Source organism: Cebidichthys violaceus, unplaced genomic scaffold (assembly GCF_023349555.1).
Source record: "Cebidichthys violaceus isolate CVI_PGR_0920_01 unplaced genomic scaffold, fCebVio1.0.p SCAF_119, whole genome shotgun sequence".
NCBI classification, from domain to species: domain Eukaryota; kingdom Metazoa; phylum Chordata; class Actinopteri; order Perciformes; family Stichaeidae; genus Cebidichthys; species Cebidichthys violaceus.
The window spans coordinates 161874-180240 of record NW_027176284.1 but is presented as its reverse complement, the minus strand read 5'-3'; the positions used below and the strand labels follow the sequence as shown (position 1 = coordinate 180240).

Here is an 18367-nt window from a genome sequence, read left to right as displayed (position 1 = left end):
ATCCCTTTGCATAGTTAAACCTGAGAAACTGACCTCAAACATCAGTGAGGCGAGTGCTACAGAGACTATAGGTGCAAGCTACATCACTGTGATGTCTAACAGCTTCTGACAACCGGATCTGTTCGATGCAGCCCTGGTCCAAACCGATCCCAGACCTTAAACCAATAGAGCAACATCGTCATAACTCAGCAGCTACATGTTAAACCCCAGAAAGTATGGAGACCCACGCCTGACATCACAAACTAAATATACGACAAAGAAATTGCTTAACTACCAAAACTTTTAAATTGTTTAGTTTTTATATTTCACAACTCTAAAGATTTATTTTTTCTAGTATTACTCATACAAGTAACATCGTTTTAATTTTGTCTTCAACACTTGGGTGTGAACAAGTAGTGACTTTTTAATGCAGGTTCAATCTCCTTTGTTCACATTATAACTCATTTTCTATTTGGAGTCACCATTACTGTTCAATTTGTGATCACACACGCACCACTAGATTTCAGCAGATGTTCTCCTCATGCTGCGAGACTAAAATAATGCTTCATGTTGGGCTAATAGTTTGTGCGTTTTTCTTAAGTAGCAGAATGGAAATACAACTGCATTTTGTTGTGCTAACCCTGTGTACAGTGACAAATGAAACTTTATCTTCCATGCATTACAAATAAATGTGACAAAGATGCAGAGGACAGATTGACTGGAAAAGTTGGTAGTTTTATTGGTCATAACAGGACATGATGAACAATTCTGCATCTTGCTCGACCACAGTAGTCTCCTCGCTGACTTGGAAGACGTCCAGGAACTTCCTGATGTCCTTTCTGACTGCGGTGGCCTTTTAGACTGAGGCCGCTGAAAAGAAAAATACATAAATTACCACAATATGCTAAATTACTGAGGCCTGAATGACATGAGCACTATTAAAGCAGATGTCTAGTTTCTTCAGAAAACATTGAAATAAATCAGATTTTAGATGCCGTGGTTAGTCTTAAATGAGGAAATTAAACTTAAGTCCAAAAACACGACAAGGCATCTGAAGCAAAAAAACATACGGCTGGGCAGCTTTATTAATTATAGATTTCCAGTGGAACCATGTTGTGGTGATATGGTCCATGTATTGTTTCACAAAACTGTGTGGCCCCACATTAACTATAAAGGAAATATAAATACTGATTGTTAACTTTCATGTAACAAGTTTGGATTTCCTGGTAAAAGAGGCATCCTCCATAAACTACTGAAAGACTGTTAATGCTATACAACTGATGTTTTCTTATTTTAGAAATGACATTCAAGGCAGTATCTCAGTTAATTTAATTGTTTTAGATAATAAAACTCATGACTAATCAAGAGTACAATTATTGTATCAACACAGTTATTAACTTTTTTGGTCGATTGTTTAATTTTTTTAACAGTTGCTGGTTCTAGCTTCTAAAATGTACAGCTTTGAAGCTTTTCTTTATCATATATGACAAACATTCTGTGATACGTTTGTATTGTTGGTCAGATTAAGAGTATTTTATAAACCAGTTTTTTTTTTTTTTTTATAATTTCTGTTATTTTATAGATACAATGATTAATCCTGAAAACAATAAGAAATTACCATACTGCAGAAGCTAACAGAGGAAAGAGCAACTACAGAACAGAAACACGTGGCTGCATTTCCACAAAGACATCAGAGTGTAAAGAACATAGAAAGATAAAGAAAATGGGCTTTGGCAGCAGTGTCTGACCTCAACGAGTGCGGATGTAAATTCTACTGAGACGATTCCACTGTTCCCTTCTCAGACACGTAGATACCATCCAAGAACTTTCTGATATCCTTATTTTTGACTGTGGTGGCCTGTTGGATCAGCGCAGCTGGAACAGAGAAGTTGGGATGATGAGCAACACAACAATGAAAGAGGAGAGACTGAAGATCAGACTGAGGAGCACTGGAGAATCAGAAAGTACTAACATCATGACAGTTGTGATGTTTTGGCTCTGTATTTCACATTTGTAATGGTAGTTAAATCCACATCACATGAAAAGTGATTCTATAGATAAGCCTACACATTTTAGGGGATCAAAATGTATTTGGCAATATCAAAAATTAATGATCTGGTGTCAGGGAGTAAAGGTGCTAGAGAAGAGAATTTATAAGAAAATGGCACCAAGTACGAATAAAAACTAAACTGAGGTACAGTGATAGCATATTTTCTACAATATGTTCCAATGTAGACGATAAAAAGGTGTTGACATCATGTTTGAGGTTATAGATAACTGAAGTCAGTGGGTTGGTGAGGCATTGTTAGATGGAAAATATAATTTTGTCTATTGAGAGCTCTAAACGTTAGATAAGTCACTTTGTTCCAGTGCTCACAACTCGGCACAGACACAAATTTGATTTTGCTTCACTATTAACCAAAATACTTTGGGAACCACTGACTTCACTCTTGTTGCAATTAAATACTGTATTTTAAATAAGTGTTGGAATTAACTGAATTTCACCATATACTGGAAAATTAAAATCACAAAGATATGGCAGCAATTTTCTACATCACGTCATTCATCAATGATAAAACTATGAATGCACCTCAAATGGTAAAGAGGAAGCTTACTACTTTATACGACAGGAAAGAGTCAAACTCATGTCAACAGTTTAGTGGAATAACCCATTTGTTCTGTACAATGGCAGAGCGGGCTTTGACAGGATTAACTTCAACATGCAATGACTGATGTGAAACCAGCAGCACAGAAATGTCAACAGTAATGTCACAGATGTCGTGATCTGTGTTTAAAAGTATTATTGAATCAATGAATTAAAATGATTATATCAGGGATGCTGAGGAAATAATGACATACAATCCAACATTGAAGTTGAGGAGAGTTTTAACAACTGGAAAGCAGAATGTATGGGTCTGAACATGGGGGAGGATGTTAGCAGTGGTAATGTTAAGAATCATTCCTCTCTGATGTGGAGAAAAGCTACTATGCCATATAGAACAGCTGTAGAGAAAAAGGCGACAGCGTACCCGAGTTTGACACCAGCTCAATGTCGTTACCCTCCAGCACCAGCTCGTCCTTCTGGGCAACTGAGAGGGCACAATTCACACCTGGGGAAGAGATGGAAACAATTTTACCATTCACAATGGGATCAAATTACTGTCACACATTAGCACATCTCAAAAACATGGGATTCTTGGACCCCCCCCCACTACAATATTCCCAAAACTTGCAGACTCACCATTCCTCATTCTAACACGGCGGATGTACTTCTCTCCCAGGAAGTTCCTGATCTCCACCATAGCTCCACTCTCCTGAATGACCACGTTGATTGGGAAATGGGCGTACACAGAACGCATTTTGTACCGGAAACCCTGCAGTCAGACAGAATGACAGAGGCATTGAGCCGAGGCGTAGAGGCAAACTAAATATATTGTTCTCCCAGCCAGGCGGAACAGAAACCATACAACTACAAAACACACTAATCCCACCATAAAGACTGGGCACAGATCTTATAATTGCAGTTTGTCACCGGTATAATTAGCCTTTGTCAATAACTCAAAGAGCATCAGACAAATTCAACTGTAGTCTCACCAAAGTGACTCCCTTGATCATGTTCTGGACGTGGCTGCAGATGGTGCGGACCGTGGCCAGCTCCTTTCGGTTTCCCCACCATTTATCCACACGAAGCTGAGGAAGACAGCACGCCGACTCATGACTTTCATTGTTGGAAAACAAGCAACTCCAAGACATCACCAACATCTCTGGGATATTGCTCTAGACATTTTAATGAGTTACTAGCAATTTTCTGATTAAAATTCAATGAAAAATGATAAATGCTAGTTGCAGCCCTAAACTGTCAACACCTACAGACTCGGGGCCCTCTTCAACAAATAGTCATAACAGAGCAGATCTTCTGCCCTTCTGAATTATTTAAGTAATTGTGATGATACAAGCAACAATTTCTCATTCTATAAATGGGTTATCGTGGTAACCATTTAATCACTTCGCCCAGTGGTATTTGAGCCTGCCTACACATTGCCGTTACAGTATGACACTCAAGTGTTAGCCACAGTACGCTTCATAGTGGAACCGTGTTCCTCCGTACCTTCTTCTGTTTCTTGCCCAGCAGACTGAGCTCCAGGTTGATGTGGTTGAACTCCCTGACGAGTTTGCCACGGGGCCCCTTGACCGTCACCGTCCGCCCCTTCAACCTCACCTCGACTGCAAGAGACGGACATAAAGTGTAAGAAACCACACTCTACATAAGTTAGAGGTTAAACACAGGTACCTCAATATAGCATGAATCAATCACCGGTTTCTTACCATTGTCGGGGAGTTCGACAGTCTGACTGCTGAGAATGGTCTTCATTCTGTAAAAGAGACGCAGTGAGTGTTTAATGCTCTGAAGCTTGTTTGCATCCCTTATGATACACGACAGCTTTACTTTCCATAGCTTTACTTAGCATTCAATGTTGACCTGCCATGTTGTACATCCCACAACTACAGTACACCGTTTGGTTTCACATGACAGTGCGGCCACTGTAAATCTGGACACCGTTATGAAAAGTGTCTAGAATGAGCAGCTGAGCACAGCCACACTGTTACCTAAACTAGCACTTGTGCTAATGCTAACGGGATGCTACATTGAGCACTGACACCGGTTGTCACACATGTGTATCGCTGAGCAGGAATACTTTTGCTACACAGAAATGTGAGTAATTAGCAGCTGACGCCACAAGAATGCGTGAATGTATTTCATATATGTTACTGAACGTCTAGCGGCCCTGAGCACGGATACCCGGCGCTACAACGCCAGGCCTCAGACAGACAGCGTAACGTTAACCGATGGAAAAACAACTAAGATATTTCTTAACGAACCTAAAGTAAAGGCAAAATACAGCTTATGTAGTGAACCACAATAATGTCCGCATCTGGTGGTATAAACTTAAGCCAAAAGCACACTTAATTGACACAGATGGAGTTAGATGAAACCCAAGGAATAGTTTTTCAGCTATCCTCACCTCGTCGGTAGCAAAGGAAAGGGGGAAGGAAGGACGTCACGACGCAATTGTAGAGCACGTACGTGCCGTCACCAGGCATTATCAAACAATCGAGGAACGTCACGATTATTTGCATGGCGTATGTCGGTTATAGTTATAACAGAAATGTACAGTGAGCAAAATATTGTAGCTGTAAAATTGGGAACAAATACCAATCGACATACAGAAGTTGTTTTAATGTCAATATGTTAGCGACATTTTCTCCTATTTAGCTCTGCCGCATTTATATCCATTTATAAAGAGCGAATCGCGTCTAATCTGATTGGGAAACATTTCACTTCAGCTCTTTTTCTTTGTTGCACAAATTTCACAAATTAAACTTGGTTAGCGCATTTAACCAGTGCTGGAACCGACCCGTGAACGCACTAAGAATTTTGTATCTTCCCACTCTGTGTACGCCACATGAACGCAGCACCAGACCAAAGCAGCCGCTCGTCGAGGTTTGTTGCCAATGACAGTCTACTGCTAGCTAAAGTCATGGCGCTGCTAAAACGAAGTTGCTGTGTTGCTGGCCGTTTTTCCGCAAATCATCTATGGCTGAGTCCCAGATGCATCCCACATGTGAGTATTTTCACTGCTCGAGTATTCTCCAACTAACAAACACCGACGGTCTGGGTAATCTGTCAACGGAGACCGTCAGCTGTGAGCCTGACCACGGGCCTCACTGTACGGATGTTTTGTAACTAAGCCGTATTGACAATAAGGCAGTTTATAACTCCCCAAATAAGTGGCATATTATACGGACTCGTACACACCCGACAGCATATGATTATATGAAGTAGCTCTGTGAAGCAGTGAGCCCTGAACCTCACCCCCCGTCCTTCCTCTGCAGGTTTACACCAGCAGTCTGACGACTGTGGCGAAATCCTCCCCAGACCGGACTGAGAGAAAGAAGGAGCTGCTGAGTGATGACGGGCCTGATCTACAAGACTTCATTTCAGGGGAATTATCTGAGAAAAGCAAGTGGGCAGAATACAGAGGCAACCTGAAGAGAGAGAAGGGAGAGAGGTGAGACAGCAGAGAGATTGTGGTAAACAAGGGGCCAACATGGGAATTGTTAGTTCTCTATTGTATCTGTGAGTGTAGAGTGTTATCAGAAAGGTTCAAAGAACAGATCAGACCAAGCCTATATCAAGCATAGATCTATTGTGAAACCCTGCTGGGCCCTCTGCTTTTAAATGGAATCCCTTATGGACTTCATTGAATCACTTGAATCTGAATCAGTTCTAGTTTACCAGGAAGTGTTTGTGTTGTCATTAGTTAGACCACATGAAACTTGTCAGTGTAAGAGACAAGTATTAGTAAACACAAACAGTACAGAAGACTGTGACCGACACAGCAAACAATGTGGAATATATGTATTTAAACTATGTAATGATATATGTACAGTGTGTGTCCATCTGCACACTAGGTATTGTTTGTATGGCATTATTCATACCAGGTTTATAGTTAAAGTAAAGTATATTTCAAGCATTACTGTTGTGAATTTAAAAAAAGGGTTTTTATTATTATTATTTAAATCGAATATTAACTGAAAATCAAATCAGAATCAGCTTTATTGGCTAAATATGTGTACACATACAAGGACTTTGCTCTCGATATACTAGTGCTGAGCGGTATGGCCAACATCTTCTATCCGGGTATAGGTCGTTTCATGTGTCGATATTGAAATGTATCACAATATATTTTTCTGCTAATTCATAAAATATATGAAATAGTATGTATGTGGTTATGAAATAGCCACACGGTAAAGTATACTTCTGTATACTATATATGCATTACATTACAGTCATTTAGCAGACGCTTTTATCCAAAGCGACTTACAATTCAGTATCTATCTACACACCGTAGGCACAGCTACGGGAGCAATTTTTGGGGTTCAGTGTCTTGCTCAAGGACACGTTGACATGAGACTAGTGGACATGAGACATGAGACTAGTGGACATGAGACATGAGACTAGTGGACTTAAGACATGAGACTAGTGGACATGAGACTAGTGGAGCAGGAGCCGGGGATCGAACCTCTGACACTCTGATTGAAAGACAGCCCTGCTCTCCACTTAGCCATGATCGCATTGAACTGAGCAGTAATGTAAAGCGCCATTTCAAAACAAAACCACAATCTTCAAAAGATATTCCCTCAAAATATTTCACACCCGATTCTCTGAGAAATCTGAGCCGACATGTCCTCGTTATTATCAAGTTAGATGACGCAATAGTGTATCACGATATCTCCATATATGATTCATCATGATACAATTACATTGGAAGACCAATGTAATTGTATCATGTTGTTAAAATAAACACAACTATTATGTACATACGAGTAGGTTGAAATAGGTGTATTCATAAAAAACAGCAATAAACAACCTACATTATTCACCAGGACTGCTTTACGGTTTTATGAATATACAAGATTTCTGATTCAAAAAAATAATTGATTTGCCTTTCAGGTAACATTCCTATCTGGTTATTTGTGTGGTGAAGATGATTTGATCCACGCCTTCTCATAGACGAGCGCTCTCTTGCACATTCAGTGAGCGTCTCTGCTGATGTTTCTTTGTCACAGGCTGCGGCTTCCTCCATGGCTGAAGACGGAGATCCCCATCGGGAAAAACTACAACCGGCTGAAGAACACGCTGAGAGACCTCAACCTGCACACAGTAAGTTTTGTAGACTGGTGACAAGTTAGGGGAACAGTCTGTGTAAGTGAATGGAGAAACTGGGTGGGGCATTGACACATGTACCCGTTGGTGGAAGGGTCACAACATATTGTTACAATGTTATTTTATTTCTTTATATTTTTAACAAATGTTATTTACACTCTTGGATCATTTTTAATATGTATTAATCATATTTTACACGTTTTGTTAAGTACTCTGACAGTTTAAACAGCCTTTTTGTTCAAAGAACAGAAAATAATTTCAACATTTAAAGACAGTGTTCATCAATACAGAGAATGGTGGTTTGCTTATGTAGAATTTTGATTGATGGCTGTGATATTTTTGCCTGATATCAGACGAATTGTTAACTCGTTACACTCTGTTTCCACTCAAACTCAGTGGAGTGGGCGGATCCAAAGGTCTGGACCCAGCCAAGTAGTATTTAGCTAGAAGGAAAATAAAGTCAGTCACTCTGAAATCTTGAGACCCATTTGCAAAGGAAACGCTTGCTTCGGCTGTATTCTTCAAATATATCATGGGCTGTAGTGAGATCGTGAGTTTCACCATGGAGACTAATATATCTGATTAAGTCTGGTAACCCTGTGTCACTTCTTGTGCATTTGAGGACTGTGTGTGTGTGTGTGTTTTTTTCTTTTTCGTAGGTGTGTGAGGAGGCCAGGTGTCCTAACATCGGGGAATGCTGGGGAGGAGGAGAATACGCCACAGCCACAGCCACCATCATGGTTAGTCTCCCGGCACGCTGGCTTTGTGGTGCAACTGAATTTTACTGACAGTTATAGAAAAGTGTAAGCACGCTTTATTGACAAAGAAAGTCTAAAAAAAGCACACGTTTTTATTTTATTTTTGCAAAGAAAATGTAAAACAAATGTACGTTTTTGACAAAAATGCAGTTTAACATCATCTCTGTACATCTTGTAAATGTGTACGTGTCTCCACAGGCTAAGCTAAGCTGCTTTATGAAGTGCTTCCAGTTCTCCGTTATTCAAAAGATTGATGTGTAATCCATAATCCACACATATAATAAACCAACGCTTGGTATATACTGTATATCTTAACATTTTATGATGTCTGTGTGGATTATTTGCGGCTGTCATACGACATGCATATCACAGAGTTGTTTTTTTTGTCCTTCTCTGTATGTAGCTGATGGGGGACACGTGTACCCGGGGGTGCAGGTTCTGCTCCATAAAGACGGCCCGTCGGCCTCCGCCTCTGGACCCAGACGAGCCCTACAATACAGCCAAGGCCATCGCTGCCTGGGGGCTGGACTACGTGGTTCTCACCTCAGTCGACAGAGACGGTAACGGCTCCCTAATGCAATGCATCTACCTACTGGAGCAACGTTACATCGCTGCTCGCAGTGAAATTCCAAGTTTCACAAGGGGAAAAGGAACCCTCTCTTTTTTTTTTTTTTCAAACTTTAACAACACACACACACACACACACACACACACATACATACACACACACACACACGTAAGCTTCAGTATAAGTCCATCCACATTTAACGTGTTGCACATCTCTTTCCAAACATACCAGGCTTTGTTCCCCAAATGTTTTTGGCTACTATTATCTTTATCAGGGTGGGATTTAATTTGTGGTTGCTTTAAATCTGGCTTGTCAGTCATGCAACTTATAAATCAGCAAAAATAACAAAACAGTACTAGTCATATTTTCCGCTTATTAGATTTTAAGAAACACAAATGTCCACCGATTCAAAATAACCAACCGGCTTTAAAAATATTCGTCAACAGTTTAGTCAACAGTGATGCCCTGTAGTCACATTTATATTTTACATTTGCAGATATTGCTGATGGAGGGGCAGATCACTTTGCTAAAACCGTCTTCAACCTGAAGGAAAGGTATAAACTGCCATCTCGTTTGGATTCATCGGGTGTTTGTATCTTACTAGCGGGTCAAAATGAATAAATAAGCATTTTTGTCATCTTAGGGACTCTCAGATCCTGGTTGAGTGTCTGACCCCTGACTTTCGCGGTGACTTGGCGGCAGTGGAGAAGATCGCCCTGTCTGGGTTGGATGTGTATGCCCACAACGTGGAGACGGTGCGAGAGCTACAAAGGTACTGCCTCAGCATGTTGCCTCTGTATTTTTACTGACCTTTTTTTTTCTTTTTTATAAGTTACGTTTTTTCAAAGTTAGAAGTTGAGCATCTAATCTCTGTTTCAACATTGATCAATGCCTGAATGCCTTGCCTTCACTAACCTCTGATCAGCCAACAAGCCAAAGAATAACAGGGTTTTTCAATCATAAGAACGTCTTGAAGAGGTATAATTAAAACATGTCATTCATATTGCCCTTTGCACAACAGGGAGAATGTGTTTACAATCATATGCAAGAGCACTTAACAATGTGTCATAATGGGCTGTTATCTAGCAAAGATTTAAATTTGCCAATCACATGTTCTAAATAGTAAATCATTTTAAAATTAAAATAGTACTTTTTTATTATGATTTAATTTAAATCATAATAAAAAAAATACTATTTTAATCACTTAAATAATATATTTCTATAATTGTTTGAATAAATTATTAATATATACACATTTTCCAGCTTGTATTTTATATTTAAAATAAATATGCTGTTCAGTTGTTTTACTGTACCCGGTTACAGCTCTGCCACAAGAAGGAACAGGACAGTAATACACACACTGACCAGCAGGGGGCACAACAGATCCATTCTATGTTAGGATAAATAGTGTAGGAGTGTAAACACAGGGAGGAAGCACTGTGGAAGTGTAATTGTTAATTGTTTACACTAATCTGGGTGTATATTTCCCCTTTTTATTATTTCAATTGCTCATGATGTGCATCTGTCGTTAGGTTTGTCCGTGACCCCAGAGCGAACTTTGACCAGTCTCTGAGTGTCCTGAGGCATGCTAAAAAGGTCAACCCCACCGGGCTCACCAAGACCTCCATCATGCTGGGACTGGGCGAGACGGACCAACAGATACTCAACACGTTGACCGGTGTGTACACACAGATACAATTCTAACGCAAAGCACAACACATTCCTAAACCACCGTGTTCTGGTGATGTTGCAGAGTTGCGAGAGGCAGGAGTGGACTGCCTAACACTGGGCCAGTACATGCAACCCACTAAACGCCACCTGAAAGTAAGCACATCACACATTGCCTATTTACTAAGGCAACAGCATTGCCAGATAAATGCGCATGTGGTTAAGGTAGAGCACACTGTGACGATGTGTGTTTGGTGTAGGTGGAGGAATACGTCACTCCGGAGAGGTTCGCCCACTGGGAGAAAGTTGGGAATGATCTGGGCTTCAGCTACACAGCCAGCGGGCCACTGGTGCGATCCTCCTACAAAGCAGGTGAGAAACACGCTCCGTCTTGGGACGGTTCACGGATGGACCAATTTACTCCGTTGACATAAGGGATGACTTTATTTAATGACCATTTTTTCCTGAAATTAAAGCTAAAACTCAGCTTAAAGAGGGTTCCCTCTCATTTCTATAATCTAATATGTTCCTCTCTGTGGAAGTCTGGTTTCAAAGATGTGCAGTCTATGGCTATAAATGATTTATTTATATCAGTTTATCACAGCATATACTAATAATATAAAGTGTCTAATAAAGAGTATTCAACAAGACTAATCACACCCACCACGAGCTACCCCTACAAAAGTTACACATTTCATGTTCTGGTCCATTTAACCGTAACAATGCAGCTTTGCGTTTGAAGAGACGATGCAAGCAAAGTTTTTTTTTTAAAAATAAAGAAGAATGACCATTAGCTGGTGTTTTGGGGCTCTCATTCATTGTTTAGACCCCGTCTCCCTTTCATTATCACCCAACAAAGCACTGATAGATATCCAAGTAATTCATTCTCAACTAACTGAAATTAGGAGAATGTTGAAATCACTCTCCCAATTTACCCTTTAAATTCTTATTCAAAGATCAAGACTTTAGTTTGCTCTTTTCAAGCAAATGACATGTGAAACCAAAACGGGTTCTGGTCACTGCTTGCATCCAGCCAGTACTATATTGGAGACAGCATAAATAATATTAATATAAAACAGCAAGGTAAATTAATTTGTTCATAAGGGTCAGAGAGAATATATATTATTTTTCTAATGTGTCTTCTCTCCTAACAGGTGAGTTCTTCCTGAAGAATCTACTGATGAAGAGAAAAGCAGAAGTCACCATAGCCGAATGAAAAGCACAGAAGCAGCAGCTTCTAGTTCTTTCTCCCTTTAGTCTCGACCCTACTACAACTATACACATCTACAGTGACAGCTTTACTCCTGCCGGACCATAATGCATCATTGTACGCTGCAGCACAGGAAACACTTTTAACTTTTACGAGTAGTAACAAAAAAAGAAGATAGGTGACATTTAGGAGACCTCATGCAAGTACAGGGACCATTCTGTTCCTTTTCAACGCTCTTGTTCTGCTTGTTTAACCTTCACCAACTCAGAGGAATAACGTTTTAGGGAGAGGGGATCAAAGAGAGCAAGCAGCGGTTAAAGGCCTGCAGGTTTGTAGATAAACTGGATGCGGAGCAGAAACCTGTTGTTAGCAGAGGCAGTAATTTGCAATCTTTGAACCACAGGGGTCCCTAAATCACACCAACCATGAACTCCCTCCCCTCAGGGGCCCTGGACTTCAGGTAGAGCTACTGATCTTTGACCACTGTCTCCGTTTATCAACTCTGTGATGTCTGCTGGTTCACAACTGATTTAATGAAGCGTTAAAGAGGGCTTGTTCTTTTTTTTTTGACTGAGGGTTCCTGCAGTGGCTCCATGATTCAAGACTTGAAGGGAAAAAAAAAAAAGTACAATTCAAGCCTTAAATTGTCCTTTTGTCAGGTACAGAAGTATGGGGAGGCGGTACCTTTTGTATCTGATAAAGAGGCAGTTTAGACTCAAACCACTTTTTTTTTTTTTTTTTTTTTTACATAAAAAACAATTTTGACTTTTCACCTGGACAAGAAAGATGTGCGTTTATTTTCTGCACCAATTGTTGGGACAGAACAAATCTTTAAAATGTACATTTGTATTTAAAGAATTAAAATTCATCAGTGCACATTTCCTGGTTTTCTTTTTGTCACTTTATTTTTCTTCTTTCCATCGAATCGGAACAATCAACGGGCACAAATTAAGGACAGGCGTCACGTTTTATTGCATTGTTTTGAAGTAAAAAAGAAGACTGATATGGAGGACAAACACTGATTGACATACAGTTAAGATGATTTATAAAAATATTTTTTTTTTAAAACTATAAAATTTATTTTGCAATTAAACAATACTTGATTATATAGTAAATACTGTAAGAAAGTAAACTCATCTAATAGTGTTCAATTGAAATAGTCGGTGCATGTGTGACTGCATCTGAAATATTTTGGTTGATAAATGCCATTTGTGATTTCTTCCAATGACCTGATCACATTCACAGTTCTGAAGGTTCAGCTTTTTCCTCTCAGACCAACTGCAGGGCAGCAGTTACTCCTGCTGCTCTGGCCCTTTTGATCCTGAGGCATGTAGCAACAACAGAGTGGGGTTGACCTGAATGAAAGGTTTCACCAGCAATTCAAAAGGTTGAGAGAGGAATGTGTTTCATGGTGTGTGTGTGTGTGTGTGTGGGGGTGAGTTTTAGACTTTGGCTTTCTTGGTGGGAGGTTCACTGACAGCGATGCGAGGACCAACGGCTGCCGGGGTGTAGGGGATTCGCGTCACCGTCACTTTCTTACCGATGGTCTCGATCTACGGACAGAAAAGGCAGCGGCTTTCATTTTCATTCTGTGTGTGACGCGGCGCAGTGAACGCGCGTTTTCTCGTCCGCTCACCTGGAAGCCGATGTTCTGGAGGTGAGAGTGGAGGTGGTCCAGCACTCTGCGACCGTCGAATATGAAGGCCGGCTTCAGCATCTTCTTGTAGATCTTCTCGTAGTCCAGCTCCTGTGGTGGAATTAGACGGGGAATGAGGACTCAAGGTCTTTTTTTAATTTATTTATTTATTTATTTATTAGGTGGGAGGAAAAAAACAATGCATGATTGTGACCTTAAACATGTCCCACTCGGTGCAGATGACCAATGCGTGTGCACTCTGGCAGGCCTCGTAAGGGTCAGAGGTCACGGTCACCAGCTCCGACACTAGGAAGAAAAAAACCAAGTGCGTCACCTCGGCTACAGCGCAGCATCCATAAGAAATGACTGACTGGTTTTATCTTTAAAAACAAACCATTCAGCTGAGTGTCTAAATGACCAGGAACTACTTGTGTTGTCCTGTTTTACATTTTCTGCTTAAAATGAGGTACCAATGAATAAGCAAACAATAAAATGCCCAATATGAATTACTTCTAAGGCTTTTTCCAATTTCTACACAATGTTAAAAAAATAGTGAAACAGTCAAAACCCAAAGATATAATAATGTTCTATCAGAGACGGCAAAGAAAAACAGATTTGACATTGCACATTGCACATAAAACACCACCAAGAATCCTCTGTTAACCCGTTATAGTTTTAGCATTCTGTACATTTTGGATTTGCTTTCCTACTTCTCACTGGAACTACAACACAACAATTTCCCTCGAGATAAAAATTCACTATTTCAGGGGCTGGAACTAGTGATGTTATGTTACTTTAAATATTAATTATCAGAGTATTTGACCAGAGTTTTTTAGTGGGTGGTACTGAAAGCTCTCACGGTCACTCTCCCTCTCACACACACTCTTCTTTCTCTCTCGCTGTGATGTATCTTATGTAATAAAGGCAGATAAACACACACCTCTTCCTGGGTTGTCTTCTGAGATGTTGGGCTGGGAGAGGTCATGAACGATTTGTTCCTTGAGGACTTTGGGGTCATAGATGAACAGCTTGGCTCCCTCGTCCATCAGATACTTGGAGATGTAGATACTGGACGACTCCCTGGAGTTGCAACACACACACACACACACACACACACACACACACACACACACACACACACACACACACACACACACACACACACACACACACACACACACACACACTAGTGTCAACTCTGATCAGGGCCACAGTTCACCACATTATGTTGGCAGGTCGATCATGTGGAGTAAAGTGTGATCACACAAACAATCCCGGGTTAATGAATAACGCAACAAAGCTGTCGGAAAAGAAAAACAAAGAACTGGGTGGCGACATGTCTACAAGGGTGTGAGAAAGAGAATGAAAAACCAAACAAACGCCATGGAATGAGACTAACCTTGTGTCACCTGTGTCCTTTTTGAAGGAGAAGCCCAGCAGAGCGATCTTCTTCCCGGTGACGGTGTTGAAGAGGCAGTCAATGATCCTGCAGGCGAACCGCCGTCTTTGGTACTCATTCATGTCGATCACCTGAGAACAGATTAGAGAATACGGTGAATTCAGTGTGGAGAGGCCTGCAGAGAAAAAAAAACTAGATGTAGTTCTCACCTGCTGCCAGTAGGAGGCTACTTCAGGCAGGTTGAGGGCCTCGCACAGGTAAACCAAATTTAGCACGTCCTTCTGGAAACAGCTTCCACCAAAACCTGAGCGGGGTGTTAAGAGTAGGCAACACTTAATCTGTGTTTAAATTTACTAAACTTTATGCGGTAGCTCAGGTTTGACATCTTTTCGACGCGTTTCTTACCAACGCTGGCTTTGAGAAACTTGCTCCCTATCCTCTGGTCCATCCCGATGGCCTTGGCCACCTCCTCCACGTCGGCCCCGGTGGCCTCACAGAGGGCGCTGATGCTGTTGATGCTGCTGATCCGCTGTGCCAGGAATGCATTGGCTGCCTATACGAGCAAAAAAAAATTATAATTTAATTTAGTCGAGAGAAAATGAATCGGCAGCTATTCCTATTAACTGATTGTTTCAGTCAGTCTTCATTCAAACATTCGCTGGTTCAAGCTTCTCACATGTGAGTTTGATTCGTGTTCTTTGTCATTTAAGATAGTAAATTAAATATCTTTGGGTTACGGACTATAGCCAGACAGTTTTTGAGGCCAATATGGTTAATATTTATTAAAAGTCAGATTTTTTTTAACACATAAGATTAACAACAATCTTCATGCAGATACTTTAAGATTTGTTTTGCTGCCATGTGGGACATTTTACAGTGTATTATACGACTTGTCAGTGCTTTCTTTCTGACAATTCAGTATAGTTCTGTTAACACAAAAAAATGTAATTATGTGATCTTGGGGTCTGAGAAATTATAATAGGCATTTTTCACCATTTTCTGACCTAATTAATTGAGACAATAACCAGCTAATTAAATAAAAAAGAAACAATGAAAATAACTGAGTCGCTGCCCTACACTCACCAGTTTGGACAGCTCGGATGACCACGTGTTGGTGGTGATGATGCGAGCTTTTGGGACCCAGTGCTCATAGACGGCACACAGAGCTCGGATTGCCCTTTGACCTTCGGCTGTTTCGTCTCCGCCAATCAGGACTCGGTCCGGCTCCTTCAGATCCCGCACCGCTGTTCCCTCAGCAAGGAACTCTGGGTTGGACAGCACCTACAGCAGCAGTGGCACAACAACTTCAGAAACTCGCAGCACAACCGATGTAAAGAGTTTCATTCTCATGCAACAATACACACTTGTAGGTTCAGGCTGGGCTTGGTGTTGGCATCGAATATCCGTCTGATGCTCTCGGCAGCTCGGACCGGGACTGTGCTCTTCTCCGTGACAATCTTGTAACCGTCAGACACCTCCACAATCCGCCGAGCGCACGCCTCAATGAACTTCAGGTCCGCCGCACGACCCTTCCCCATCCCATAGGTCTTGGTTGGGGTGTTGACCTATCAATGAATTCACACGTGTCATAAATGTCGATTTATTCCTGCAGCTGGTCAAACTGTGCATGCGTGGGCGGCGGCGGCGGGGGGAGGGGGGCACTGATGGACTCACAGAGATAAAGACGAGGTCCGCGTCCTTGATGGCTGAGTCTATGTCCGTAGAGAAAAACAGATTTCTCCCCCTGCATGATTCAACCACATCTTTCAGACCCGGCTGGAGTGGGAGGAAGTGGGAAAATGAGTCGTGGAGGGTGTGTCAGTGAATGCGTAGGACAAACATGGCAGAAACAGTTACAAATGGAATACGAGTCCTAAAGGACTGCTTATTAACGCAAGTCATGATGATGTAATAACTTTTGGTCGTGGCTGACGTAGAGAAGTTGCGACACCGGGCAGTCTGTAACTAATTTATTTTTCTTTGCACCCACGCAATACTTTACAAAAAGACTTGGCTGGAACAGTTTCCTCCCTGTATCTACTTTATCAACACTGTGATTAACTTCAACTAATGAAAATAGAAACTCCCTCGAGATATAAGGCTCTAAAAAGTGAGGCAATATTGTAGGGGAAAGGGCACTAATAAAATACGACCTTGTTAAAAGTTTGATTAATCCTGTTATAATACACTCAGCTCATTGATATGATACCTCATATATAGGCAGAGTGTCCGAGTTCCAGGCTTTGATGCGGGACTCGTTGACATCGACGACCGTCACCGTGATCTCCGGACACATGTGGGCGATCACGCTGCACGTCGGGCCTCCTACATACCCAGCACCAATGCAACAGATCCTCTTTATCTGAAACATCTGCAAATGTAGAGAGAGAAGACGATACAGAAAGGATGCATTAGAGAGTAGATCAACTTCTAAAGACAGAGCTCCTAAATAACATTGGGAATGTCACTTTACCTTATAGTTTTAATTCCTGTTTTACATCAGCGTACACTTATGTGTATATATATATACACACACACACACACACACACACACACACACACACACACACACACACATATATATACACACACACACACACACACACACACATATACATATATATACACACACACACTCATATACATAGAAATATCTACACACACCCATATATACATAAAACTGTCATATTCATTGATAATGCATTGCCATTCATCTGTCACATTTCAATGTGCTAAAAGTGTAAAAAATGTAACCTCCACAGACTGATGTACTACCAAGAGAAAAGTTAAGCTTGGTTTCTGTCTAACACTTCTTGGTTTTCTAAACCCTCCTGATCATCAGGTCTTCACAGTACCAGTCGCCCCGTCACAGCCTGGTAGAACATAGAGAGCCTTTCATCGGCTCAGCCACGTCTGACAGAGATGAATACTGACCTTTTATCACAGAGACCCTGCAGTGAGGGTAGTTCACTTTAGCTTTGCTGCAGAGTGTCAGTGCTCGCAGTGTAACATTACGCATTAACAGGACCATAACTACGCTAGTTCCTCTTTTCTTTGCTAATGCCGTGTGAGTGAACTAAACACAAGAAACAAATGAATGGGTGTCAATGTTGAGCCAGCCAGCTAGCAAGCAGCCGTTAGCTAGCTAACGTTACATTACCTCTGCCAACTCGACAGTCAGTCAACTTCAGGAATGCGCAGATTACGGTAACCGTTAGCTCCTCTATTAAATGTGTTCAAACAGCCGTCGGTTCCGGTTCACAAACGATAAATGTCTTTAACTAACTCTTAAATCGACAAACAAACTCATACCATCAAGGTTGCTCCCACAACTTTTCCTGCACGACCTATCCCTAAACTGAGATACTAATGAGGGTAAACGTTACCACCCTTCAGGAGTCTAAGCAGCGCACAAGATTC

The 18367-nt window shown here is 41.1% G+C and overlaps 3 protein-coding genes across 4 annotated transcripts; 1 reads left to right on the top strand and 2 right to left on the bottom strand.

The window, feature by feature from the left end:
- Positions 1 to 693: 693 nt before the first annotated feature.
- rpl9 (ribosomal protein L9) lies at positions 694 to 4416 on the bottom strand. The gene is made up of 7 exons (XM_068705460.1): positions 4306 to 4416; positions 4088 to 4203; positions 3574 to 3669; positions 3221 to 3353; positions 3009 to 3089; positions 1728 to 1854; positions 694 to 849 (listed from the first exon to the last, which is right to left on the bottom strand). Exons 1-6 carry the CDS (start codon positions 4349 to 4351, stop codon positions 1751 to 1753), a joined length of 576 nt encoding a protein of 191 aa, XP_068561561.1. The 5' UTR covers positions 4352 to 4416; the 3' UTR covers positions 694 to 849; positions 1728 to 1750.
- A 1041-nt stretch (positions 4417 to 5457) lies between these two features.
- Positions 5458 to 12793, top strand: lias (lipoic acid synthetase). Its single transcript, XM_068705459.1, has 11 exons — positions 5458 to 5603; positions 5875 to 6050; positions 7612 to 7705; positions 8368 to 8448; positions 8870 to 9026; positions 9531 to 9588; positions 9678 to 9806; positions 10567 to 10712; positions 10788 to 10858; positions 10963 to 11074; positions 11857 to 12793. Exons 1-11 carry the CDS (start codon positions 5520 to 5522, stop codon positions 11916 to 11918), a joined length of 1170 nt encoding a protein of 389 aa, XP_068561560.1. The 5' UTR covers positions 5458 to 5519; the 3' UTR covers positions 11919 to 12793.
- Positions 12791 to 18328, bottom strand: ugdh (UDP-glucose 6-dehydrogenase). 2 transcript variants are annotated; one of them, XM_068705456.1, is made up of 12 exons: positions 18260 to 18328; positions 17157 to 17318; positions 16622 to 16723; positions 16312 to 16512; positions 16031 to 16228; positions 15353 to 15500; positions 15157 to 15251; positions 14948 to 15078; positions 14489 to 14628; positions 13763 to 13854; positions 13549 to 13659; positions 12791 to 13465 (listed from the first exon to the last, which is right to left on the bottom strand). In XM_068705456.1, the coding sequence occupies exons 1-12, from the start codon at positions 18260 to 18262 to the stop codon at positions 13355 to 13357; spliced, it is 1494 nt and encodes a 497-aa protein (XP_068561557.1). In that variant the 5' UTR covers positions 18263 to 18328; the 3' UTR covers positions 12791 to 13354. The 2 variants fall into 2 exon arrangements, with proteins under 2 accessions (XP_068561557.1, XP_068561558.1); XM_068705457.1 differs by having other exon boundaries at positions 18108 to 18316.
- Positions 18329 to 18367: the final 39 nt, after the last annotated feature.